Here is a 27843-nt window from a genome sequence, read left to right as displayed (position 1 = left end):
ATGCTTAATTTTGAAGAATCCTCCTTTTTTCCTATTAGAATTGGAGACAAACATGCTTCTTGCCCTAGTTCATCTAGTTTGAAGAGGGCACATAAACGGATTGTGTAACAAACATAAATATATATTAAATATTTATCAGTTATTTAAGGGACATGTCCCAAAGGACATGATTATTTGTGAAAGGGCACCTTGCCTAGTATATAAGCAGGGCCCTCATTGTAACATTAAATCGATTATATTCATTCCATCATTCTGACAATATATATTTTTACAATACATTTTAAATACACACAAGGATTGTTTGTTTACTACAGTGGTATCAAAGCTACGATTTTTTATCACCTGGTCAGAGCCATGTTAGGCTACCATTGTATTCTTAGGTCTGAAAATCATGTGAACGTATTTCAAACAAGTATTGGAATACCATAAAGCTAAATGGAAATTATTACAAGAAATGAAAGAAATAATTATAAAATTGGTAAAAGATTTTGAAACACCGGAATTAGCTTATCTCAATGTCAAAGAGGATGCAAATATTGAAAATATAGCAGCTGAAGATGTAGAAGCTATAGATGAGACTGAATCTGAAGAGATGAAGTGTTCATCCGGAGCTAAATATGTACCCAATTTCCAATCAGAAACATGTATCTTCAAATATTTCTCAAATAGAGTATAGAGAATAAAAGCATAGTAGAAATTTCTAGTAAACTTTCTAAAGATCATCAATCAACTCTAATCAATGAACCTTACAGTACAAAGATTTTGAAGAAATTAGATGTTCGCAGTGGAAAAGATAGCATAGAGCAAGGAATTATTGCAAGTGCTGGAATGACTCCTCCAAGTAGATCAGCTAATGGGAATTTGATTGTTTACCCTCTATAGATCCATTTGAAGAAGAATTAATGGCTGCAAAGAACAAATATTTTATGCAAGAATATTTTTCCTGTTATGACAAGGAAGAGAATGATGTTGCTAGAAACAAAAGTCATGTTGTTACAAACACCAGTCAGCATATCATTGTTGATTTTAAACAACCAAAGAAAGATTTGACAGATTACTCCCATACACCAGGAAGACACAACCAAATCCACAAAATAAGAGAAAACATGTCGAAGGTTCCTCAAAGATGTCTGCACATAGTGCCCAGGGAGTTCTTTTGTCCCATAAGCCAGGAATTCATGAAGGATCCTGTCATTGCTCCTTCAACAAAGAGAACATACAATTGGAAGTCATTCGTCGCTCTCAGAGAGGGGACGCTCAGGGTCAACGGCGGCAGCGACATTCTGCCACCTGAAAACGAGTCAAAGCTGCCTAATCACAATCTCAGACAGATGATTGTTGCATGGCATCACAACTACAAGTTGGCGCTTCCATTCTCCTTCATCTTAAGGCCTACAGACCTAGAAGTTGCAGTTCATGTTTTATTAGATCGCTAGGAAAATCAATTGAACAATCGGACATTATTATGATATCCCCATGAACTGAGCTCCGTAATTCAAGGCAAGCCCACAATCATTAACTCGAGAGAGGGTTTTTTATTGTTGAGTAAGTTAATACTGGGATGCCCTATGGATTCGATATTTGATTCAGTACAGTGGGTGTGGTTTTCTGTGGGCATGTTGGCTAATGCCAACAACTTCAACAATGAGCTCAATCTCGAGGTTTACCTACATCAACCCCTTGTAGTTCTTGACAGAGAATGTGCCAAATTTCACAATGCAGCCTTTCAGCTTGGCCTGGTAAACTTAATCCATTTGATAAAGTCATCAAAGGAGCAGATAATTAATAACAAAGGAATCATTTGAGCTTTGTCTTCTTACATTCCCAGGCCCAACCACGATCAATTTCACTGTACAGACACAACAGTAGGAATCTATACAGTGACTATTGGTCATAAATATAAATAAAAGAATTTTAATAAATTATAAAGTTGCTATATGAAAATTGTTATAGTCACATTGTTAAATTATAAAGTTACTTTCTTAAAAAGATAATTAAATAATATATATATATAATAAAATTAAATTGTATTTAAAAGAGTCCAAAAGAGAAATGAACTAACCCCGATGTGCCGAAATTACCCTAAAAAAATAAATAAGCAATGTCCGCAACTAGAGAGAATTTTGCTTATGATGCCTTGAGGACAAAGCATTCCTTGAGAGAGCAGCAATGTAACAAACATAAATATATCTTAAATAATAATTAGTTATTGAAGAGACATGTCCCAAAGGACATGACTATTTGTGAAAGGACACCTTGCCTAGTATATAAGCAAGTCTCTCATTGTAACATTAAATCAATTCTATTCATTCTATCAATAGTGACTCTTTCTTTGTACCAGCATCACCCTTGGTGCTCAACCCGCCATTGATGCTAAATGGAAGAAGATAGAGGAGGTTGCGTGGGAACACATCGATAAATCATGGTATGATGCAAGCAAACCTTTCAATAACACTATGTTTGTTATACTTTCATGTAATTTGTGCTTCAAAGGCCCTAGTTTTCATGATATCAAGGGGCCACTTTTACAAATAAAGTCCAAAGAATAGATGAGAACACCATAGAGTTCAAGCAATCATGGACCAAAACAAAGCAGACAATTATCTCTGATGGATGGACTAATGGCAATCTTGCACCATATTAAATTTCTTAATTACTTGCCCAAAAGGTACCATGTTTCTCAAATCTATGGATGCACCTCATCAAGTGAAAAATGCATAGTGATTATTTGGTCTTTTGGATGAGAATGTTGTACATGTGATCACATCATGTTGCAACTAAAAGGATGTTGGGGGAAAAACACCCCACCATTTAGTGGACTCAATGTGCATCGCATTGTTTGGGACTCATGCTTAAGGATATCGATAGAGTTGAATAAGTGAAGAAGCGTAAAAAAGAGGGAAAATCCATAACTAAGTACATCTACAATCACTCATGGGCTTTGAACTTTATAAAGCAACACATTAGGGGTAAAGAGCTTGTTTAGTCAGCCATTACACAATTTGCAACAAACTTTCTTTTGTTGCAATTCATTGTTTAGTAAAAAGCCAACTTGCGGAAAATGTTTTCTTGTGTGAGTGGAATGCATCTCAATGCAACAAAAAAGTTAAAGGGAAATAGGCAATCAACCAAGTGCTTGAAATGAAAAAGAAATGGAGAAAGAAAGAAAAGATAGTGCTATTTAGTGAGCTTCTTGTGAGAGGGTTGCAAATGGTGGATGGTGAGAAACCCACCATGGGTTTTATTTATGAGGCCATGGATTAGGCCAAAGTGGCAATAAAGTCAACATATGAAGATAAAAATAGAAGTATCTTCTTCTATAGAGAATCATTGATGAATGATGTAACATATGTAGAAAATCCAATGAAATTTTGATCTGCTAATATGAACAATCTGAAAAATACTTTCTTTTCATATAGACACAAAATTTCTCTACTAAACTTTCCAGTGGAATAGGAACAAAAATAAACACAATCACAAACTTCAAAACACAATTTTTTTTTCTAGGGAACCCAACTAGGAAAACCCTCTACTTGTTTGAGAATTTTATTGAAAAAAATTGAGGAATAGATCTCTTACAAAAACAAAATAGTTTCACTAGAGAACACCCTTGTTCTCTATGTTTGTCCTAAGCCTAAAACCCTTGCAAGAATCATGGTCCTGCTCTTTGATTTCCTCCTAAATACTTGCACATAGGTTGCTCCTAAACTCTTGCGCAATTCCCAAGGAAATTCCTCTCTCCAATAATGCGCACAAGCTTCTCTTGGCACACGTTTCTCTCACAAGCTCCACACATAAACATGTGCAATCTTCTCACAAACCCACGAGTTCTATTATCTTGTCTCACTAACTCGTGCTCACAAGACAATGATCAAATTGTACCTTCGTTCCTCCTTATAAGCACTTCAATTAAGCTATTACTGACAAGTTCTATTTGAGGAAAGTCGAACTGTTAACTGACTAGTTAACAAACGCTTACTGGTTGTGTTAACTAGTCCTTCCTATAATTTAGGAGCCTAACTCAACCAACTTGTCCTTACCCAAAATAACTCACACTAGAAGAAAATAAACTCAGCCTTCCATTAATTAGCACTAGTCAACTACTTCTTACACTCCTAACTTTTAGAAATTCGCCCTAAATTTTAGGAATTTGTCCTATTGTTTAAGAATTAGCTCCTAACTCATAGGAACTCATGCATGCTCAAGGAAAAACTTGTTGTGGTTCCTTTGATTAAGGACGAATCAAGGAACACTCCCTCTTAGCAAGGAAGGTGTTCCTGGAAGAACCTCATCCACCTGGATCTGTCTCCAACACTACCACATTCTCTATTGTTGTAGTTGCTCCCTCTGAACTAGAAGGCTTCCTTGCTTTCTTTTGCGGAACATGCTTTGAAGACTTGTTCTTTCCCACCATACTTTACGAGTCCATCACTTCTCTATTCTAAGCACTTCCTGCCTTGTTGCTCCCTCTGAAGACATGCATCTCCAACTCCACAATCTACAACTATCAGTGAACGCAACTCCTTTAGGTCACTGATCTTTGGCCCAAACAATCTGCCCTCTAGTTGCTCCTTTGTCCATCAAGTATGCCAACTCATAGGGTCTTCAACCTACCCACTACTTGCCTCACTGCTGCTCCTTTATCCATCAAGTATGCCAACTCATAGGGTCTTCAACCTACCCACTACTTGATTCACTGCTGCTCCTTTGTCCATCAAGTATGTCAACTCATAGGGTCTTCAACCTGCCCACTACTTGCCTCACTGTTGCTCCACAAATGACAAGTCTTAGGGGAATAGAGGTTTGCCACTCTCACGGTAGAAGTCCATCTCTACATAGTGAACTAGAGTTGAATACTAAGTCCTCTTGGTTGCTTCCTTTGTCCCTTCAACGATCAACCCTAAGCTTCAACAGTTATGTCGCTCCAACCAGATTTGATGTCCTTCTCAAACAGGTGGTTGAAACTCTTATTATTCCTGGTCATGTGGAAGGATGCTCCTAAATCAATATACCATATATTGTTATCTCTTGAGATTGCCATACAAGCAATCAATGAGAAATCTTTATTGAAATGGGCAGAAAATGCATCTACCTCTGTTGATGCAGCAACATGATACTTGCTGGATTCCTTCCTCTTCCGATTTGGACACTTATTAGCATAGTGCCCAAACTCATGGCAGTGGAAGCACTTGATCTTGCTTAGATCCTTCTTCTTGCCCTTCTAACTAGACTCGGCCTCTCGTTGGCCCTTCTTGCCCTTGGTCTTACCTACAAGGACAAAATTATCATCTTCCTCCTCAACCTTCGACTCCTTCCCACTATTGTTCTCGACAAGATTAAGTCTGAGCTCCTCTTGAGTGAAATCACTCCACATTCGTTCCCACTCTGGCAGTTTATCTTGTCCAGTAATCCCTTGAATGAAAATAGCCCACTCCTTGGTAAACCCAATTATAGCAACTTGCACCATTTCACTGTCTTCTGGTTTCTCTCCTACAACTGCTAGCTCATCACGAACATTCTGAACTTTGGTGAGATAGGAAGTTACGTTCTCACCCTTTTGCATCTTGGTGACCCTCAGCTTCTCCTTGAGAATCATTTTACGATTCTCAGATGGATCCTAGTATAGCTTCACAATGACATCCCACATTTCCTTTGCAGTATCCTTACCGAAAACATGTGGAACTATATGATCTCGGAGTCCATCTAGCATCATCCTCTTAGCTTTCACCATCTCCCTTTGGAACTATCGTAACTGGTTTGGATCTTAAGGTTCTACCAATGTTTTTAAAACCGGAACCGGTGACCGGACTGTTCCACCTAATCAACTGGTTTACCGACCGAAACCGGTCTAACCGGGCCTGGTTTGGTCTAAACAAACCAGTGTTAGAAAAATACATTAAATAATTAATTTTTAATGAAACAAAACTACTTTTAAGATTTAAAACCATGATTCCAAGCCAATAGAGACAAAATACGCAAAGTTTTCTCATTTATATACCATGTAAAGGTGAATATATCAAAATGGCACCGAGTGCAATACATATCATCGACAAAATAGCAAAGTACATAAGCAATGAGGCTCTAAATGGCCTATAAAGTCCAAAAACAATGTTGCAAGCTATGAGGCCATTAGCCTACTACAAGTCTACAGTGTCCACATGATCAATCATCAAGTTCATCACTACTACTAGCCACAAGATCATCATCAGGAGATACATAGACATCATCTAGTTCAGAGTCTGAGGATGCCTCAGCCTGATCTGCAACCTCAGTATATCAATGCCACCAATAACAATAGAAGTGGACCTAATGGAAGCACGAGTTTGTCGACCTGCACGACTAGTGCCTTCCATTGGTTCTTTACCTTTCCTTGATGCCGCTACTAATCCTGGTTCTAATGCAGCCACATAATCTGCTTCATCCCACGCTAAAGCCATGTCGATATCAAAATCAACCTCAAACACAGGTTCTTCAGTCTCCTCCACCCATTCTGATGTTGGATCAATATCGTCCAACACAATGAGATCTAGATCAGGTGTTTTGTTCATCATTTGGTTCCTCCTCAATCGAAGGTTGTATTGCACGAAAACAAGATCACTTAACCATTTTTGTTCCAAATGGTTTCTCTTCTTCGTGTGTATGCACTCAAAAACAGACCAATTGCGCTCACAACCTGAAGCACTGCAAGTTTGACTGAGGACTCTAATTGCAAACCTTTGCAATTGAGGACACTGGCCACCAAATGACTCCCACCAATGTGCAGCAAAGAAAAAGACATTAATTAGCAACTTAGTTTATAATTTGAATTGTAAAGAACGTAAACAATTTTAACTTGAAAAGAAAAACAAATTGGAAATTGGAATTGCTTACCTGGTTGGTCCACCTCTCTTTCCATCTTTGCCAAGTTTTTGCCAAAGGTACCACCTGCCATAGTGAAAACAGTAAGTTGTCTATGTATTTCCAATTGGTCTGCATGGGTAGGGACCATGCGCTCCAAGCAATCAATCAATCCTGCTTTGACCTCCCCATCATGCAGATCTCTTAAGCCGATTTTTATAATGATACTTTGGGTTCAAAAAATACCCAGTTGCATGTATAGAACGATGGAGTTGATTTTTCCATCTGTTATCAATGATCTCCCATATACGGCCATATTTAGCTAACTTGTCCTTGTAAGTTGCCCGTATCTGCTCCTTTCCCTGATCCATAGCCTCATAAATGTAGCCCATGGCCAATTTTTCCCCATCCACCATCCTTAGCGCCTTAACAAGGGGCTCGGTAATTTTCACAAGCTCTACAAACCTTTTCCAAAAATAACTATCTAACACTTTCTTTTTGGTGTCTTTTCCATCTTGTCTAAGAGCCCACCGAGATTCACACCATTCTTCAGAGGAAAACATTTTCTGCAAGTTTTTATGTTGACCATTGAGACATTGCATCGTGAGGAAGTGAGTTGGAAATCTTGTAATTGTAGGCCTAACAAGCTCTTTGCCCCCAGTGTTTTTCCTCATTACGCTCAATACCCATGAGTGGTTGTAAATGTATTTTGTAATGCACTTGGCATGCTCTACAGTGTTTTTTACCCACTCCACTTTGCCTATATCCTCAAGCATGAGGTCTATGCAATGTGCAGCACATGGAGTCCAAAATATAGTCTTATATTTGGTCTCAAGCATCTTTCCAGCAAGAAAATTGTTTGAGGCATTATCGGTTATGACCTGGACCTGCACAACATGTTGCTCCCCAACTTCCTGAATAATGTTATCCAAAAGCTCAAATAGAAGGGTTGCATCCTTCACCTTATCAAATGCATCAACTGATCTCAAAAACATGGTTCCTTGAGGGCAAGAAACAAGAAAATTAATGATAGTGCGGTTTTTCCTCATTACGCTCAATACCCATGAGTGGTTGTAAATGTATTTTGTAATGCACTTGGCATGCTCTACAGTGTTTTTTACCCACTCCACTTTGCCTATATCCTCAAGCATGAGGTCTATGCAATGTGCAGCACATGGAGTCCAAAATATAGTCTTAGATTTGGTCTCAAGCATCTTTCCAGCAAGAAAATTGTTTGAGGCATTATCGGTTATGACCTGGACCTGCACAACATGTTGCTCCCCAACTTCCTGAATAATGTTATCCAAAAGCTCAAATAGAAGGGTTGCATACTTCACCTTATCAGATGCATCAACTGATCTCAAAAACATGGTTCCTTGAGGGCAAGAAACAAGAAAATTAATGATAGTGGGGTTCTTTCCATCGATCCATCCATCTGACACGATGGAACAACCTGTTTTGAACCATGAATCTTTAAACTCAACCAAATACTCATCAATGGAAGATATCTCCTTTTGCAAAAGAGCTCCCCTCAAATCATGCATACTAGGGCCTTTGAAGCCTTTTCCTACAGTGATAACAGAGTCCCACATAGCTCGGTAATAAGGTGAGCGAGCAGCATCAAATGGGATATCTGAATCATACCATCATCTAGCAATGTATTGATGAGAAGTTTCTTTGCATTGTTTTTTCCAATGTTGATCCAAAGTGGGTTGACGACTTGGCTAGGAGGAAGTGGGATTAGAAGAGGCAATGTTGGCAGAGGATGAGAAAAAAATTTGGATGTTTGTTCTCCTTGTTCCTTTTGATGGTTGGCCACAAGAAGGATGAAGATAGTGAAAGGGGTCATTGGTGGAAGGGATAGAAGTTGAGTCTTGAATCTCATAATCATCATACCCACTCTCTTTCATGGCTTCTAATAATTCCCTCTTCCTTGCAATGTCATCTTGGATGGCCTTCTCCCTAGCCTTATCCTCATAAAACTTTTCAAGCTTGGAAATGTATTATGCCCTAATAGGACCTAACAATGCATTTGGTGCACCACATGGCGTTACTTGGCCTCTTATCCCAGCCAAGTGTTGTTTCAATCTAAGAATACCCCCACCCAAATAGATTTATGGCATAATTTTCATATCATTTTTCCATCAATTACATCACAATGAGCCCATGCACTATCCTTTCCTTTTGGAGCCATGTTTGCTTGAAATAATTACAATTTGCAAAGAAATCTGCCATTTAAAAAAAAAATTGCAGCTAAGCAACATGGAAAACCAAAGCTAAATTTAGGAAAACAAATGCACATGCAAGCTACAAAATTTGATGGCATAGAGCTAGAGATTTGATAGCATAGATGATAGAAGTGAGAAGTTTATAAATTTATAACTCAAAAAAATTTAATTCATGGACAGCAGTCAAATGAGGAATTTTCAAGTGAAAATCCTTACCTGAAAATGCAAACTAGCTTCCTTAGCCTCCTCTTGAAGATGCCAACTCCACTGACAGCTACAAACTATCTCCAAAATAGCCCCAACTCCAACTCCAAGATGACTACTCCAGCAAAAACTCAACACTCTCCAAGCTCACAAACAAACTCACAAACACTCATAAACACTCCAAATCAAATGTGTGAGACAAATGAGAAGGAGAGGGGCCTCTTAAAGGCTTGGAGAGGATGTTTTTGGAGGGAAAGCGCTCTTAGTTTCCCTCCAAAACCCCTAAAACACATTGAGAAATGCGTTGAGTGAGGTCTCGGTGGGCATAACCCGTAACCTGCCGATTTAGGACAGAACCGACTGGTTTGCTAGAAACTGGCCGGTTCCGTCCTAAACCGACCGGTTAGGACCAGTTAGGTCAATTTTTTCGCCACACCACCTATTAAACCCGGTTTTTTCACCGGTTCCAACCGCTGGGCTTGCTAACCGGCCAGTTAGACCAGTAACCGGTTAGCTAGGCCGGTTTTTAAAACTATGGGTTCTACAACACCTTTCTCTGCATAATCCTTTAGTCCAAACCCGTTCAACAAGAATGGCATCCAGACTTCCCAAACACCAAAGTTGGAGACGCCATCAAGTCTATCCTGATCTCTCAACCATGTTGTGGCCATCTTTCAAATCTAAAATCCATGTGTTTGTTGATTTTGTTCACTGCTTTGACCCAATGTAGAAAATCCACAAAATTAAAATCTACTAATATGAACAATATGAAAAACATTTTCTTTTCATATAGACATAAAATTTCTCTACTAAACTTTTCAACGGAATAGGAACAAAAATAAACACAAACACACACTTAAAAACACAATTTTTTTCCTAGGGAACCCAACTAGGAAAACCCTCTACTTGTTTGAGAATTTTATTGAAGAAATTTGAGCAATAGATCTCTTACAAAAACAAAATAGTTTCACTAGAGAACACCCTTGTTCTCTCTGCTTGTCCTAAGCCTGAAACCCTCGCAAGAATCTTGATCTTGCTCTTTGATTTCCTACTAAATACTTGCACATAGGTTGGTCCTAAACTCTTGCGTAATTCCCAAGGAAATTCCTCTCTCCAATAATGCGCACAAGCTTCTCTTGGCACACCTTTCTCTCACAAGCTCCACACATAAACTTGAGCAATCTTCTCACAAACCCATGAACTCTATTATCTTGTCTCACCAACTCGTGCTCACAAGACAATGATCAAATTGTGTCTTCGTTCCTCCTTATAAGCACTTCGATTAGGCTATTACCGGCAAGTTATATTTGAGGAAAGTTGAACTGTTGATTGACCACTTAACAAAAGCTCACTAACTCAATCAACTCGTCCTTCCTATAATTTAGGAGCCTAACTCAATCAACTCATCCTTTACCCAAAATAACTCACACTAGAAGACAATAAACTTGGCCTTCCACTAATTAGCACTAGTCAACTGCTTCTTGCTCTCCTAACTTTTAGGAATTTGCCCTAAATTTTAGGAATTTGTCCTTCCTTTTAGGAATTAGCTCCTAACTCATAGGAACTCATGCATTCTCGAGGAAAAACTCATTGTGGTTCCTTTGATTAAGGCACAAATCAAGGAACCCTTTCTCGCTATTATTTTCAACAACAAACAACTACATAGACCTTTATATGCAACTAGATACTACTTAAACCCAAGGTATGTAATTTCAATTTTTGAAGCTTATAAATTTCGTTATTCATTAGAAAAGCTTTGCCAAACATTCAAAATCAATTGATGAATATTTTTTGTTTTTGAAATTTGAAGGTACCATTACACACAAAAAATAAAATTTAAGGCAAGTGAGGAGGTAAAAGAGGAATTGTACAAATGTATTGAGCGCATGGTCCCAGATCACAAAATGCACTATGATACATAGCAAGCTCTTGAATTTCAATGAGGACCAATATCTTTGGCATGTCTATGGTTGTACAAAGCAAAACAAAAGCTCCACCAGGTAAGAAATGTCAAAGTTTTCAGATTATATGACTCATTGTAAGAGTTGAGTCCAAGTTTCAAAGTCATTTGCTAATACTTCTTTGCCTTCAATTCTTATTACAACCTATTGGTGGTAACAATTTGGTAATCAGTGCCCTGATTTGCAAAACTTTGGAATTTGGATATTGAGCCAGACACGAAGAAATTCGGGGTGTAAACAAAACTGGAGCATATTTTTAGCTTATACGCACCAAGAAGAGGAACCATTTGGAGCAAAAACAGTTGAATAACATGGTTTATGTTCAATAAAATTTTAGGTTGACGTGTAGCCAATTGTTAAACGAGACCCTTGATCAAGCAGCATAGTTTTGGGTGACTATGATCCATCATTACAATGGATTGTGAAGAGCCATGCACCAACATCTGACAATGAAGACCTTTCTTGGATGGACTTGGACCCATCTCCACATGGAAATATATCACAACCTTCAGGGCTAGGGGAATCAAGCCAGAAAAGTCTGAATCCCACTATAGAGTCTACTCATTTTGAAGCTAAGTATGACGAGGAGGTGGAAGATGATTATGATGGTTATGATGATAGCCATTAGTACTAGTAGTTGTAGTACTATAGTTATTTTTGGACTCTAGAGGCCATTTAGAGCCTATTTCTTGATGTATTTTGGTTTTGATATGTTTTGCACTAAGTGTTATTTCAGTTATGTGCACTCTCACTTGCTCTATAAATGAGAACTTTTGCATATTTATGTATAAATGGCTTGGATTCACATGGATGCACATAAATACATATGTTTCTTTTAAATTTGAATATTTTTGTTAATTTTCTTGAAACTCTGCAACTACTTAGATGAAATTACTGAAAAATCAAGGCCACTGTAAATTGAAACCAAGTTTAACTTTCACCAAGATATTGCATGTCTTAACATTCAACATGCAGCAGAAAACACTTGAGATAAAAACACATGCACACATAAATTTGACACCAGTGTTAAATGTGAAAACCTGCTTTCTTTGTTGTGGGCTTTTTATTGATTATTCTTTGAGCAAATAGATCTTTTACAAATTTGGTATGTTGCTACTACAGCTAGCAAATAGCCTCTAAGAAATTAATCTCAACTCCACAATTTCTCTCGACCTACTCCTGGATCACTACTCTCGGCCCTGCCTCTTGATCTCGGCCTACACACAATTGTTTCCTGCTGAAACTAGGCTCAGCTTCTGCTCTTCGAATTCTAATCTTCGCTCCTCAACCAATGCGCTCTGCCAACAATAAAGAATCATCATATGTGCTTTTGTCCTTCTCTTGCCTTAATAGATCTTCGATTCATGCAAGGAGGCCAAGTTTGAATTTATATTCACACAAGTGCAACGAGTTCCTTTTGCCAATTAACTGGAACAATCAGTTGCACTTGGACTAGCTCGAGTTGCTCCTTGATTTCCCCTAGTTGTGAACTGAGTTAACTGAGGACTTAACTCGTCCTCTCTTCACTTGTCTCTAAAGTCTTAACTCGTCCTAACTAAACTTGTCTCTGCAGTTTTAACTTGTCCTAACTGGACTTTTCTCAGCCACCTCATCTTGTAGTCTAACTGAAGAAGACTCCAGCAAACTGAAGCTCCAACACTACGCATGCAAACTATTGATGACCATTCCAACAAGCTGAAAATCAACTCATCATATTGAAGTCTATCTCATAAATTCGCTTCATGCTAGAGAAAGACAATTCGAAGTCTTTACTGGCTAAGGCACAAACCAAAACACCTTCCTTTGTTGCATTTTCAACAATTTTATATATATTTTTGGTGAACTATTTTTTGTTCCAACTTTTTTCTAATGCTTAATTGTGGGCCAACCAATTCAACGACTAGTTCAATTCTGATAACAATGTGCCCAACTACCAAGGAGTAACCATTAATATTATGACACTCTATTACTGAAGCACCCACGTAGGAAAGTGCACCCTCTAATAATAAAAGATGCACTCATGCATGCACCCTACCTCATGAATGCATTGTAACTCCCTAAAAACCAAAAATATGACAAATGGGCCTAGTCCCATGTAGATCCACTTCAGTAGTGCACCCTATCTCTCTAGCTTTGCAATCATCATTGATGGAAGCCCAAGAATAACACTGAAAAACTTCAAAGCTTAAAGCAACACATAATCTAACACACCCTCTTTGAGAGGATGGGGTTTTGCACCAAACCAAGTCTCTCAAACTTCAACTAGCTAGGAGCTTAGTGAAAATATCTACCACCTACAGATACTAAAGCAACCTTCTAAACTCCGATCTCTCAAAAATGGTACCTAATATCAATGTGCTTGGAGCAATCAAGGAACATGGATTCTCTGAGAGAATGATGCAACTTTGATTGTCACAATAGACAATACTGGGCCCCAGCAATTGATCGAACAACTCTGCAATCAACTTGCAGAGCCAAATGGCCTCACAACAAGTGGAAGAAGCAACCATATATTCTACTTAATCTAAATTGAGTGCAACTATCACCTACTTCCTGTTGAACTATGAAATCATACATGATCTTAAGCTTAAACAATAACCAAAGGTTCTCATTTTATCACCCACATTTCCAAATAAATCTGAATCTACAAATACATGTGGCAACAACTCCCCATTTCCATAACATCATGCCATAATGGACTCTACCCTTCAAATATCTGAGCACATGCTTACTATCTTTCCAATGAGGCTAGTAAGGGTCAACTATAAATTAATTGAAAGTATTTACTAAATAGAAAATGTTCATCCTAATATTCATCAAGTACATCAAAGACCCATTAATTGCATGTACAAAGTAGGATCAATCAAATCAATGTCTTCATCACAAATCAGCTTAAGATTTGGTACCATGGGTGTGATCAAGGGTTTACAGTCAAGCATCTAAAATCCCTTTAGAACCTTTGTAGTATGATTCCTTTGCCCAAGGAAGACTTCACCTATAGGCTACACCTTGCCATACCTCCAAACCCAAAAGGTAATGCAAAATACAAATATCCTTCATATCAAATTCACAAGCCAATTTCTTCTTACAACACAATGAGCTTCTCAAAACTCACTACAATAATTTGTAATCTACATATAGCAACAAGACAAACAAATCCATCCCATCATATAAATAATAAAGGTTTGTATATGCACAAGCCTTTGAGAATGCTAAATTTAACAAGTACTCATCTATCCCAGATTAACAAGCTAGTGGTGCCTACTTCAACCCATAACGGGCTTTCTTCAATCTAAGCACATGTATCTCACCCATGCACCTCAAACCCTCTCAATGTATATATACACACACTTCCTCCTTAATCACTCCTTTCAAAAAGATTGTCTTTACATCCATCTGGTAAAGTGGCCAACAAACAAGATGTAATAGACATGATGGCAATCATAGAAGTAAAATGATCAAGAATCACTCTATGACTTCCCAATCAATCTAATGAATCTTGTAATAATCTCCCACTCATCATTCTTAAATATGATGTTGTACTCCTCTATCATGGCATCTTGCTCTTATGCATCATGTAATGTCTATGTAAGCCATCTCATTTTTCTAGCTATATTGTCGATGGTAGGTTTAGAGGTCTTTATACCTTCAATGGAGTTTGGCTGATCTAAATCTGATTTCCCCTTATTCTTTCACATCAACAAGTGGAACAACATGCTTTCTTCCTTATTCAAAATTTGCAAAAGGTTCCTAGGACTTGACAGATCATTTATCTCCACAAATTTCACATCTTAGCTCATTATTTCTTTCATCATGCTAGAACATAGATTTATTAAGCCTCGGAATCTTGCTTTAATGAACAAGCATACCCATGATACTCAGGGACTCAAGGTTAGTCTTCTTCTCATTAAGAACATGAATATAAATAGGACAACCAAATATATGGGAATGCAATACCTTTAGTTTCTCACCAATAAAAACTTCTTCTAGTGTCTTTGCCTTCCAAATATTATGAGGATATGTATTCAAAATGTACATTGTAGTATTATTGTATTACAAACTTTCACTCAAAGGCACATAAGCAAATCCATGTGATGGATCATGACCTTTGCAATTTCAATAATGGACAATTTCTTCCTGTCCACAACCCCATTTTGTTGCAAGTTGTAAGGCATTGTCAACTCCCTCTTAATCCTTGTATCCCTGCAACAAGAACCAAACCCTTTCAAGGTGTACTCTCATCCATTGGTAGGCCTCGGCCCTCAACACTTTGATCTTATTGCCTATCCAATATTTTACCAAGGCCGTGAATTCTATGAACTTGTTGAATATCTCATCCTGTCTTCATAAAATAAATCCATGTTTTAAATGACAAATTGTCAATAAAGAAAACATAAAGATTGCATGTTAATGAGGAAGAGGACATAGGTCTAGTGGTCAACACATTTGAATATATCATGTCAAGAATCCCTCTTCACTTCTACTTGTTGGATGGAAATGCAACATTTGAATGTTTCCTAAATGTTGAGAATTCAATAGGGCAATGAATATGTTAATTCTCTTAACTTGATAACTGTTTGTGTTATCTTTTACTTATTAGCTTTGTTTGTTATTATTCCAATGTGCAATACATCAAACAGCTACCAAAACAGTAAGAAAAATGACACAGTATATAGGCTGCAAGCCAAGTACAAAACCCCTCCTCTTGAGGGGAAAACCTGTAAATCTCTTCTTCGCTTAGATCTTTCAATTGACAAATACCATGCCCTAGAGACTCAGACAAATACCCTCCAAGATCAAGTCTACCACAGTCTCCTACTGCATTATCTTCAACCTCCTAGTAGATCCGAAATTTTGCTCCCCAGCAACTGTTGTTGCTTCTCTAAGAGACGTCGATCTCCCTCTAATAGCCTTCCTCTTGACTTTGCTTGCCTTGTCTTGAGTCTTGGGGCTAATAAGATGCCCTAAGAGACCTTCACTTGCCTTCCCTTCTCTTTTGCTTCCAAGATCGAACCACCAGAGATCCTAGCGCAGAAACCCTAACTTCGATCTTCCCAAGAGAGATAGATAAGGCCCAAAAACACTTCGACTTCCTCTTCTTCGTACTTCCTTCTTCGACTTTCTCTTCGTCTTCTTCTTCGCATAAGAGATGAGTGAGTGAGTGTTCCAAATGGAGGACGGGTTCCTTTATATATAGGCTTCTTCAAGGGTGGACATGGCTCCTTATGTTGGCCGACTTGACAACTCATTAGGCTGACTTGATCTTGGAGGTATTTTGACACTTTAAAGACAAAATAAATTTTTCTTTACAATTTACAATGTGCCCATAGGGTCTTCAATACATGACAATGACTCTTATACCTAGGACAAACCCTAGAAGCACTCAATGAGTGTTTGACCTATAAAATAAAAGAACTTGACCATGAAACCCATGTTTCGATAATAATAATAACTTCTTTTCATTTTATATTTACAAGAATACATTTCACACTTGTGATGACCGAATCTAGCTACACATTTTTCAACACTCCCTCTTAACTAGGGAGGTATTCATAAGAGGTACATGGTCATTCTCAATCCGACGAGATCTCACAGGAAGAGTCAGATTGGTAACCCATCTGTCTAGCATCATATTAACCAACAATGTCACATAGCAAGGCCTTGACAAATAGCTTTATCTTTCCACAAGATCAGAGCACAATGCTGGTGAGACCAATGATGTATAGACACCATCATCATTATCTCCCAAGGTACATACTCCACTCTGATGTTCATAGAGTATGACCTTCCATTGGACTATTCTTATCTTGGATAGCTAATACTGAAAGAATATCAGTCCACGACTACTCTTATCTTGAATGCCCTACCACATTCTCAGAGATTATCGAATGCCAGATGGTTACCCAATCCTCCATTCTTTCTTCCAAAGTTAAGACAAGAATGTAGTGTTTATCTCTCCCTCTCAATTAGGGAGGACAAATCAACCAAACCAAGCTTGTCCCTTAAGTATACAAGCTTCTTGTTCGGAAGTGATTTCGTCAATATGTCAACTACATGTTCATCATTGGAGATATACCATAGATGCAACACACCATTTTGTACTAGCTCTCGAATATAGTGATACTTGTTGCTGATGTGCTTTGTCTTTCCATGAGACAATGGATTCTTAGACAAATGACTACAACCGGTGTTATCACAAAGTATCCCTATAGGGTTCACCGGTCCTTCAAACAAATCGGATAGCAGCTTCCTTAACCATACTGCTTCTCTACTTATTTCACATGTTGCAACATATTCAGCTTCAACACTACTCAAAGTAACAGTGTCTTGCTTTCTACTCATCCATGAGACCATGGAGGATCCTAAATTGAAACATCCTCCCGTAGTGCTTCTTTCATCCTGTTCACTGCCTCCCTGGTCGGAATTTGTATATCCAATCAATTGGACATCATTCCTTCTATCATATTTCAGACAATAGTTGATGGTTCCTCGCAGATATCTCAGAATACGCTTTGCTGCTATCCAATGATCATGCTTCGGCTCCACTTGGAATTGTTTGAGTACATTTACTGCAAAACATGTATGGTCGAGTATTCACCAAGTACATTAATGAGCCAACAAGTTGTCTATACCTGGAAGGATCCACAGGGCTTGATTCGGAACTCCTTAGTCTTTTCAAGTTTGTGATCATCGGAGTGGTCATAGGTTTACAGTCCATCATGTTGAACTTCTTTAGAATCTCGATCACATACTTTCCTTGACCCAAATAGATTTCATTTGGTCCTTGCCAGACTTCTAATCCCAAATAGTAATCCATCAGCCCAAGAACCTTCATGTCAAATTCTGTTGCCAGTTGCTTCTTACATTCTTCAATTTGACCTTCTACACCTGTTAAGATAAGATCATCTACATACAGAAGAATAATTATAGGTTCATTATTTACAACCTTAATATAAAGGTTCGTGTTAGCAAAACTTTTTTGTGAAGCCTATTCTCTGTAGGTATGCATCCATAAAAGAAGAAGAACCAACACAACATCTATTCCTTAAGTGCCCCTTTCACAGAGCAGTGTGGCAGGGATCGGGGAGGTTGTTCAAGAAAGCTCAGAGATGGGAGGGTGGAGACATTAGGGAGGTTTGGCAAAATTGGTGGAAGGACACTCAGGAGGAAAATATGCGTAACCTACCTCTTATAATTGTGTGGGGTATCTAGTTGGCCTGGAACCGAAGTATCTTTAAGGATCAGGTGCCTTCTTCAACGCACATAGCTATTGAATGTGTTGCCATTTATGACAGTATCCCTGAACTAGACCAGAAAGTAAACATCAAGGGGATAAGGGAGGAACAGATAAAGGGAAACATGCCTTGGGCTTATTTCAGTGGGGCGTCAGATCGAAGGAATAGGTGTGGGCAGGAATGGTGATTCACTTGAATGCACATAGAAGATTAAAGGCCTCGGTGGGGCTGGGCGAGGGAACAAATAACTATGATGAACTTCAAACTTTAAAACTACTTCTTTGTTGGCTCACAGTCCTGAGAATTACTTTAGTTCAAAATTTCGGTGACTCACTAAATGTCATCAAATGGTTCAATGAAGAGATCAGATGTCAAAACTATATTCTATCTCCTTTGTTATAAGAAGCTAAAAATCTCAAACGGTTTTTAATTCTATTATTGTATGTCACATTTACAAGGAACGAAACAATGCAGCAGACCTCCTATCTAAGGAGGGTATACAACAGGCTCTGGACCGCTTGCGCATAGAAGAAACAAAAAATGAGGAGATATGTGTGTCGAATCACCCTCCTTTTGAGACTTAATGATATTTCAGAGCTAATGATACAACAATTTTTTTGTTTCCGCAAGACACTGTTTTTGTTTTGGTTTTTTCTGTTCTTATGGTGGTCACTCAGACAATTAAAACTGATATATGTTTATGCTTATGATTTTGAACAAAGATAACAAATGATGTTGATTCTTTCATGTTTGGGTTGTTTTCCTCAATAGAGGAGGCCCAGAAAATGGATTCAAAGACCAATGTTTTTTTTGTTCATATTGAGTTGGGAAAGTATTGGATTATGCTTACCAGCTCAAAAAACTCTACGTTTAGATGATAAACATACAGTATTCAGAATGCTTAAGTGCATATACTATGTAACTTTTTATTGCCTTAATAAATCGTTCAATTTTTTCTTTGGAAAAAAAAGGTATGCATCCATTCTAGCATACCATGCCCTTGGTGCTTGCTTGAGGCCACATAATGCTTTTTCAATCTACAAACATATGCCTTCCTATCTTTGACTTCAAATCCCAAGGGTTGTTCTATATAGACTTCTTCATCTATGGTGTCATTCAGAAACACAGTCTTGACATCCATTTGGTGGATGTTCCATCCCATCGATGCTACCTAAGAGACTAATGATCGAATTGTTGTATATCTTACTGTTGGAACAAATGTTTGTTCATAGTCGATGCCTTTTAAGGTTGAGAGAAACCTATAGCCACAAATCTTGCTTTATACTTATCTATACTTCCATCAATTGCATGCTTGATCTTATAGATCCACTTGGAAGTAACCACAAATTTGTCTTTGGGCCTAGGTACGATCTACCAAACTCCATTCTTCATTATAGATTGATACTCTTCATTCATGGCATCCTTCCATTCTCGATGTTCTACAGCCTCTTCAAAGGTGGATGGTTCTGCTTCTATTAATTTTTTTCATGTATGGGTCTCTTACTTTCTCTAAATGATCTTTGCGCTGCCCCATGACCTTCTGTATCAAGTAGTGTGGATTTCAACCAATTAGGTCTTTTCCTTGTTTCTGGAATGACCATGGGTTGAACAGGTTCACTAGGCCCTTCTTCTTCATGGTGTGATTCTTCTCCTTCCTTGTCAACTTCCTCCTCAAATATCGGAAGTTCTTCATCATCAGAATCTATAGAAAGTTCTTTTGACTTCTTGAATGTTATACTCTCATCAAATATGACATCACGACTAACTTCAATGTGATGTCCATCTTTCATATAGATTCTATAAGCTTTTGATGAGTTACTATACCCAACAAATATACCTTTCATACCGGAAGGATCCAACTTCTTTCTTTTGTCCTTTGGTATATGAATATACACAGGACACCCAAAGATCCGGAGATGATCTACAGACGGCTTCTTTCTAGTGAACACTTCTTTCAGAGTCTTGTTATCTAGAGATCTGTGAGGACATCGATTCTGAATGTAGACCATTGTCTTTGTTGCTTCTCCCCATAAAAACTTGGGTAGATCTTGATCGTGTAACATTGTTTTTACACTTTCTTCAATAGATCTATTCTTTCTTTTTGCGACTCCATTTTGTTTGGAATCGTATGGGACTATCAGCTCCCTCTTAATCCCAAACTCCTTACAAAATGTTAAATCTCTTTGGATGTATATTCTCCTCCATTATTAGATCTTAGTATCTTGATTCTTCTTTCTATAAGGTTCTCCACTTCAGCCTTGAATTCTTGAAATTTTGTAAATACTTCATCCTTGGTTTTCATTAAGTAAACCCAGGTCTTTCTTGAATGATCATCTATGAATGTGACATAGTATAGATGGCCTCCAAGTGATTTTGGAGTCATAGGGCCACACACATCAGAGTGAATGAGATCCAATATTTCTTTCAACCACGAAGCACTGCTTCCAAATGGTCTCTTGGTATTCTTTCCCAATGCACATCCCTTGCAGACACCTTCATGATCTTCCTTTAGATTCGGGATTCCATCTACTATGGAACTTAAAGTTGGAAGTATTTTGAAATGTAGATGACCAAACCTTCGATGCCAAAGTTCACATGGACTAATCTCAGTGTGAACTAGGGCTTGGTTTACAAGAGATATTAATCTGTAAAGCCTTCCTTCTCAGATACCAATAACTTTAGCTTGATCTATGCTTGAGTCTTTTCCCCAAACAACTACTTTTCCATCAATGAAGGCTACTCTATCTCCTTTGTCTTCTAAACTTGAAATAGAAAGTAAATTTTTGTGCAAACCTGGAACAAATAGAATGTTGTTGAGGTGGATGTTGCTTCCATCTTCGAGTTTTATGGAAGTTGATCCAATGCCCTTCACAAGATAGCTCTTGTTGTCTCCAAGTTCCACAGAGTAAGCGGATTTTCCTTTTGATAAGGTCTTCAGTTGGTTGGAGTGGCCAATCATGTGCCTTGATGCACCACTATCAATTACCCAGATGTCTTCGTCTTGGAATGTACCAGAGAGAGTCGAGAAGAGACCTTCATCCCTTTCATTGATTGATGCCTTCTTTGAAGAGAATAAGAAACTCCATGCTTCCTTGATACCTTTCTTGAGTTGGCTTGCAATTTTCTTGATGACCTTCTTCATTGTAGAGGAGATCTTCATGATGCCCTTAGAGAACCAAAGCTCTAATACCATGTTGAGAATTCAATAGGGCAATGAATATGTTAATTCTCTTAACTTGATAATTGTTTGTGTTATCTTTTACTTATTAGCTTTGTTTGTTATTATTCCAATGTGCAATACATCAAATAGCTACCAAAACAATAAGAATAGTGACACGGTATATAGGTTGCAAGCCTGGGCCAAAACCCCTCCTTTTGAGGGAAAAACCCGTAAATCTCTTCTTTTTTTAGATCTTTCAATTGACGAATACCATGACCTAGAGACTCAGACAAATACCCTCCAAGATCAAGTCTACCACGACCTCCTACTGCAATATCTTTGACCTCCCAGTAGATCCAAAATTCTGCTCCCCAGCAACTGTTGCAACTGTTGTTGCTTCTCTAGGAGACTTTGATCTCCCTCTAATAGCCTTCCTCTTGACTTCACTTGCCTTGTCTTGAGTCTTAGGGCTAATAAGATGCCCTAAGAGACCTTCACTTGGCTTCCCTTCTCTTCTGCTTCCAAGATCGAACCACAAGAGATCCTAGTGCAAAAACCCTAACTTCAATCTTCGCAAGAGAGATACATAAGGTCCAGAAACACTTCGACTTCCTCTTCTTCGCACTTCCTTCTTCGACTTCTCTTCTTCTACTTCTTCGCATAAGAGATGAGCGAGTGAGTGATCCAAATGGAGGACGAGCTCCTTTATATATAGGCTTCTTCAAGGGTGGATGTGGCTCCTTATGTAGGCTGACTTGACAGCTCATTAGGATGTATTTTGACACTTTAAAGACAAAATAATTTTTTCTTTACAATTTACAATGTGCCCATAGGGCCTTCAATACATGACAATGACTCTTATACCTTAGACAAACCCTAGAAGCACTCAATGGGTGCTTGACCTATAAAATAAAAGAACTTAAGCATGAAACCCATGCTTCAATAATAATAATAATAACTTCTTTTCATTTTATATTTACAAGAATACATTTCACACTTATGAAGACCGAACCTAGTTACACATTTTTCAACGCTAAATGCACATCCCTTACACACTCCAATCTTCTCAATCTTGAAGTCTAAGAGCCCCTACACCATACCCTTCAAGAGAGGAAGGGCTCCATAGTGCAAGCCGCCAAAGCATCTCTACAATAGCTCACTCAACTTGCCACCTTTATGCACTAGAGCTCTTCAAAGGATCAACTAGGAGTCTGTAGAGGCTTCCTTCTCACACATTTTTAGCCAAAACCTTCGAACAATCTTGGTTGCACTCTCCAATGGTGCACTCTTCATTGAATTTGACTACATGTCCTATCTACAATAACTAAAACTGAAAGGAGATCTCTCGCTAAACCAAGAACAAACAAAACTTCAATGAAATCAAGAACATCACTAGAGAGCATTTGAAAAGATGGTCCCCATTCCAATCACTAATAAGGTTGCATCATCTCTTACTCCAAAAACTTGTCAAAGATCTTCCAACTAAAGGTCATGTGCTTGGACACACGGCCATCCACATAACAACAAACACCAAAAGTGGCATTGGTGGAAAAACAAGAAACCATCAAGAAGGATGTCTATAACTCGGTTGCCAACTCATCCACTACAGTGTTTACACACCCTATAAACTACTTTTGTTATAGCTTCCCCTTCTTCTCTGAAAATTGACTTGCATAAATGTCCCTTCTTGTGATATTTGAAACAAGTCACATTGTCCAAGTCCTTCTCATAAAAAGATGAGCATTTCTCATCTTCCTTAGCCTTCTTAGGTCCTCCATTCTCTTGCCACCTTTCTTCATCCTCAAAATGGGTGCTAGGTCTTGCACTTCTCAACTATTGCTACTAAGGTTTCTCATCTTGTTTTTTCCAGGACAAAATCACTCCAAAGCATCTAAAATGTGTGACTATATTCACATGCATAGATACCTTACGCAAAGGTTGCCTGTGCTAGTGAGAACCTATCCCATGTAATAAGCACTAGCTCTTCACCTTCAACCTTCATATCAATTAGAAAGTGTAAATGTCTAATCTTGGTGATCTTCATCATATAACTAGATACAATGTTTGCAATGCTCATATGTGCAAGTGAGTTTGTTCTTTAGGAGCAGTTTCCAAGGAACTTGGAAACAAGGACGTCAATGCCTCAAAAATCTCCTTTGTTTACTTCCCTACAATGTGAGAGATCAAATGATCCTTCATAGGATCCAAAATGATTAATTTCACCTTGGACACTTTCTTCTCATAATGGATCAGTTCTTGATCATTAGCGAACATTTTGGCCTTCCCTTTGGCTATGCTCCATATGTAATGTCCCCTATGGATTAACTGCCAAAGGATGGACGAAATAACCTATCCAACCTCGTACAGTATAGTCTTTATAAAGGGGAAAACCCAATTATCCAATGTTTGGGGCAACAATGGATACATTTTCGAGTAACTGGGGCAAAAAGTCTAAATTGGGGGTTGCACTTGCAACCCCTCAAACTGGAGAGAACCCCGTAAGGAATCTATAAATAAAAGAGGATTAGAATCACTTTCTCATCATCAATTTGCATTGGATATCTTTGTTTTCTTACGCTGAGGCTCTCAAGGATTTAAGACCCCTTCTTGATTAGTTTCAGTGGAGGTGATCTCACCCTAGCTAATCCCTTCTCTAGTTTTGGTGGAGTTGATCCCACCCTACTTGGACACCTTTTGTTCTAGCACAGCACAGCTATTGGGAAAGTGACAATTGGTAATTACTGACCCTAAGTGGAGCACTCCACTTGACCATATCGACCTCAATAAGTATGCAATATCATGACAAAGAGTAACACCCTATATAAATGCACCCGTCATAGTACTGCACCCTACAACTAAGAAGTAACCACCAACATTTATTACATTCCACTGCTAAAGCACCCACCGAGGAAAGTGGGCCCCCTCTCTCCATTTCTACAATCTTTGTGTTTGCATACCTAAGCAAAACAGGTAATATAAAACATAAACCAATCAAAGCCACAAATATCGTTGCATCATTAATAAAAAAGCGAGCTTTCACCAGTTTAGGGTCAACCCTAAATCCTCCTAGAGAGCTTTCTTACTAGAAAAGTCCACCTGAACAACATTATTGATTTACAAAGGATTTTTCGGCGAAGATCACATGAGACATCATTGGCAAATGATGTCTCATGTGATCTTCGCCGAAAAATCCTTTGTAAACTTGATATGGATCACAGAAGCCTAAACTCAACATTATTGATCCTGACACATGGCTTAACTGCACCACCTCACTCGTTGACATCACTAAATAACCATCTATCCTCATCAACCCCACACCTACAAGCTATCGTTTCTTCGCAGTTCACATAATCGTAAGAGCTCCAACTCATCAAAGGTAATTGACATACTGCTAATATCCAAAAGCTGATCATTCAAATGTAGCCAAAAGCCATTGTGCCACATGTTGCAGCAATAATTTGGGTATGATCTACTACGTCCACTCAAGAACCTCAAACAATTGACCCAAAAATTACTCAATGGTTGTGTCTATGCACAAGAAATTGGAAGAAACCCCAAAGGATGGTACATTTGAATTGCATGAGGTTGGTGCAACACCATCAAGACGAAGTATGGAGCTTTCTAGGATGAGGAACTCAATTCATTGGACGAAGAGTTGGTTATGAACTACAACACCATCAAATGCAAGGCCAATGTCCTAAGGTTCTCATTCACAAGTTCAGGTGTTTCTTGACTCGTTATTTCATGTCATGGTCTGCCATCCATGGAATTTGGACATTGTATATTTAAACTATTCCTATGTAGATGTTATAGTATTTAAACTTATTTGATATTTCATTTTTTTATGTTTATGTATATTCTAAAACTTGTATATTTCATTGTTTGACTATTTGGTATTTGATAATTACACGAGCTTATGTTTGTACTTCACAATCTAATTTTATAGATTTGTCATGAAATCGAAAATCCTCAACCTTGACTTCTAACATATTGAATGTTTCATGCATTTGTTATTGCAAAATTTATAGATTTTTCATGAGAAGGAAAATCCTCTCTTGGCTTTTAAATTTGAATGCTGTGTATTTGTTATGGCAGAGTGTTCAAGAACTTTTACCGTCGACTCTCTTTTGCTATGACAGAGGATACAAAAAGGACATTTAATGTAACTATGGCAGAGTATACAAAATGGATGGATAATGTGACTAAACGTTGCATAGCAAAGCAATTGCCCTATTCATGTTAACACTAAGTAAAGCTGCAAACTATAGAAATATTGAACTAAAAACATCATGCAATTGACTGGGAATTTTCATTTCTGGCTAATTAATGCAGCGGAAACATAAAACTAACAGGCAAACAAAAGAAAAAAGAACAACAAATTCAACCATACACAATACCATATAAACAAGAGCTTGTGCAACCACCCCGCAAAAGAAATCTATAATGTGTTTTTATGTCCACGTAGTTAATCAGTTTTACTAGAGCTGATATATACGATACTCATAAAGCAATTGTCATATTCATATTAGCACTAAGTAAAGCTGCAAACTATAGAAATATTGAACTAATAACATCCTGCAATTGACTGGGAATTTTCTTTTCTGCCTAATTGATGCAGTGGAAACAGAAAATTAATCAAATCCATCTTAAACCCGGATCAAGAACCAAGAAGAATCAAATTTATCATTTAATTCCATGTCATGATTTAATCTATTCATATTAAATGATAAAAAGATTCGATCCTTCTGGGTGTTTGATAGATTTAAGTTTTTAAGATGGAATAATCAGATTTAAATTTTTTAGATGTCATCAGATACATATGTATGTACATAGCTATTTATTTTTTGTTCATTTTTGTGTTGTCATGTAAAGTAACATTACTTGACAAAATCTAACCCATACTGAGCTGTAGAGCATCTCACTACTTTTGATGCAGTCACTTTATCCACTTTGTGAAGAACATTGCAGATATTGCAGATGAATGCAGAAGAGATGTTAGAAGGCCATACTCATAATATTACTACGGATCCAGGTCAAAAATAGAGTCTGAATATTAGTCTATTTGTGAACCGATTTTTCTTTTATGGACTAAAAAGTGAACATTTTGATATTTGCATTTTCGCAAAATTTATGTTATGAGAATGAATCATCTCTTGAGGCTGGCCAAATTTGATTTTTGTTACGATTATAAAATATGATGTGTCCTTCTAATTTTATAAAATTGAATCATTTGTTAAAAACATTGTTCACTTGATAACTTCGGTCTCACTTCTGAGCCCATTTTTCGTTTCGTTTCTCATTTCTCAGCTAAAAGACCACAAATTGCTAAATATGTATCTTTAATACCATGGCAGGTCTTCTTTCCTATTTGACATTCAAAATGCAGAACTCCAGTCTCTCAGTACATATATCATAAGCATAATGATAAGAAGAGCACTTCAAAAATACTAAAATAACCTACTTCCTATCAGATTTCCGAGATGCGGAACATTGTTCACATATGGAAGCGCACTCGTTATTAACACATTCCTCTTTCCCGGTATTGGCAGCTTGGGTGCAACAGCATATTCATTCCCAACTTCTGAAATATCGCCCATGGTCCCTGTCGAAAAAAACCCTAGTTTCAAACAGCGAAACCAAAGACTTGGTCAGATAAAAAGCAATCATTAAAATGGTAAAATGTATTGCCCTGCGACTATGGATTTTGAGTATTCGATGGCAAAAGACAGTGAGTCAATTAGAAGACCTGTGAAGATGGCTGCTTTCGACCGGCGCAATGAAACAACTGGGGCGACGGGATTCGAAAGAGAAAATGGAGCTAGAGAAAATAGATTCCTTTTCCAGTAAGCCCACGCCACCCTCATTAATATTTCAAAAACATGGTTTGGAATGACCAATACAAATACAGAACAGAGAAAGTAAACGAGTGTCAATTCTAGGGCTAATGTCATACCACGATCTTTCAATGACTATCATTATGTATAGTGTATATATACATGTATTTATATATTAAATGTATATGTTCATGTGTCCTACGAACGTTTTGATTCATGCCCCTCTAGTGACGAGTGGGTGGTAAGTTGTTTGTTTCCTTGTGTAAGACGGTTCTCCTTGTAGACCATTCACCTTCTTGCTGACCCTTAATATAATTTATTTTACTCATTTTTATTTCATTTCTTTATTATGTTATAGAAATTATTATATTTTATGGAATGTTT

General features: G+C 37.8%; 1 protein-coding gene across 1 annotated transcript in view; it reads right to left on the bottom strand.

Moving 5' to 3' along the window:
• LOC149238477 (putative methionine--tRNA ligase) overlaps positions 1–27575 on the bottom strand; it is a 172911-nt gene extending 145336 nt beyond the window's left edge. Inside the window, 2 exon segments of the mRNA XM_089373044.1 lie at positions 27087–27242; positions 27372–27575. Of these exon segments, the coding sequence (XP_089229170.1) occupies positions 27087–27242; positions 27372–27489 (274 nt within the window). The 5' untranslated portion in view covers positions 27490–27575.
• Between the last annotated feature and the right edge of the window lie 268 nt (positions 27576–27843).

This window comes from Pinus tabuliformis, chromosome 8 (genome assembly GCF_031772625.1).
Source record: "Pinus tabuliformis cultivar Carrire ecotype Pingquan chromosome 8, CPIR1, whole genome shotgun sequence".
NCBI lineage: Eukaryota > Viridiplantae > Streptophyta > Pinopsida > Pinales > Pinaceae > Pinus > Pinus tabuliformis.
Note: the sequence above shows the minus strand (reverse complement) of the source record. Positions and strands in the feature narration are given on the sequence as shown.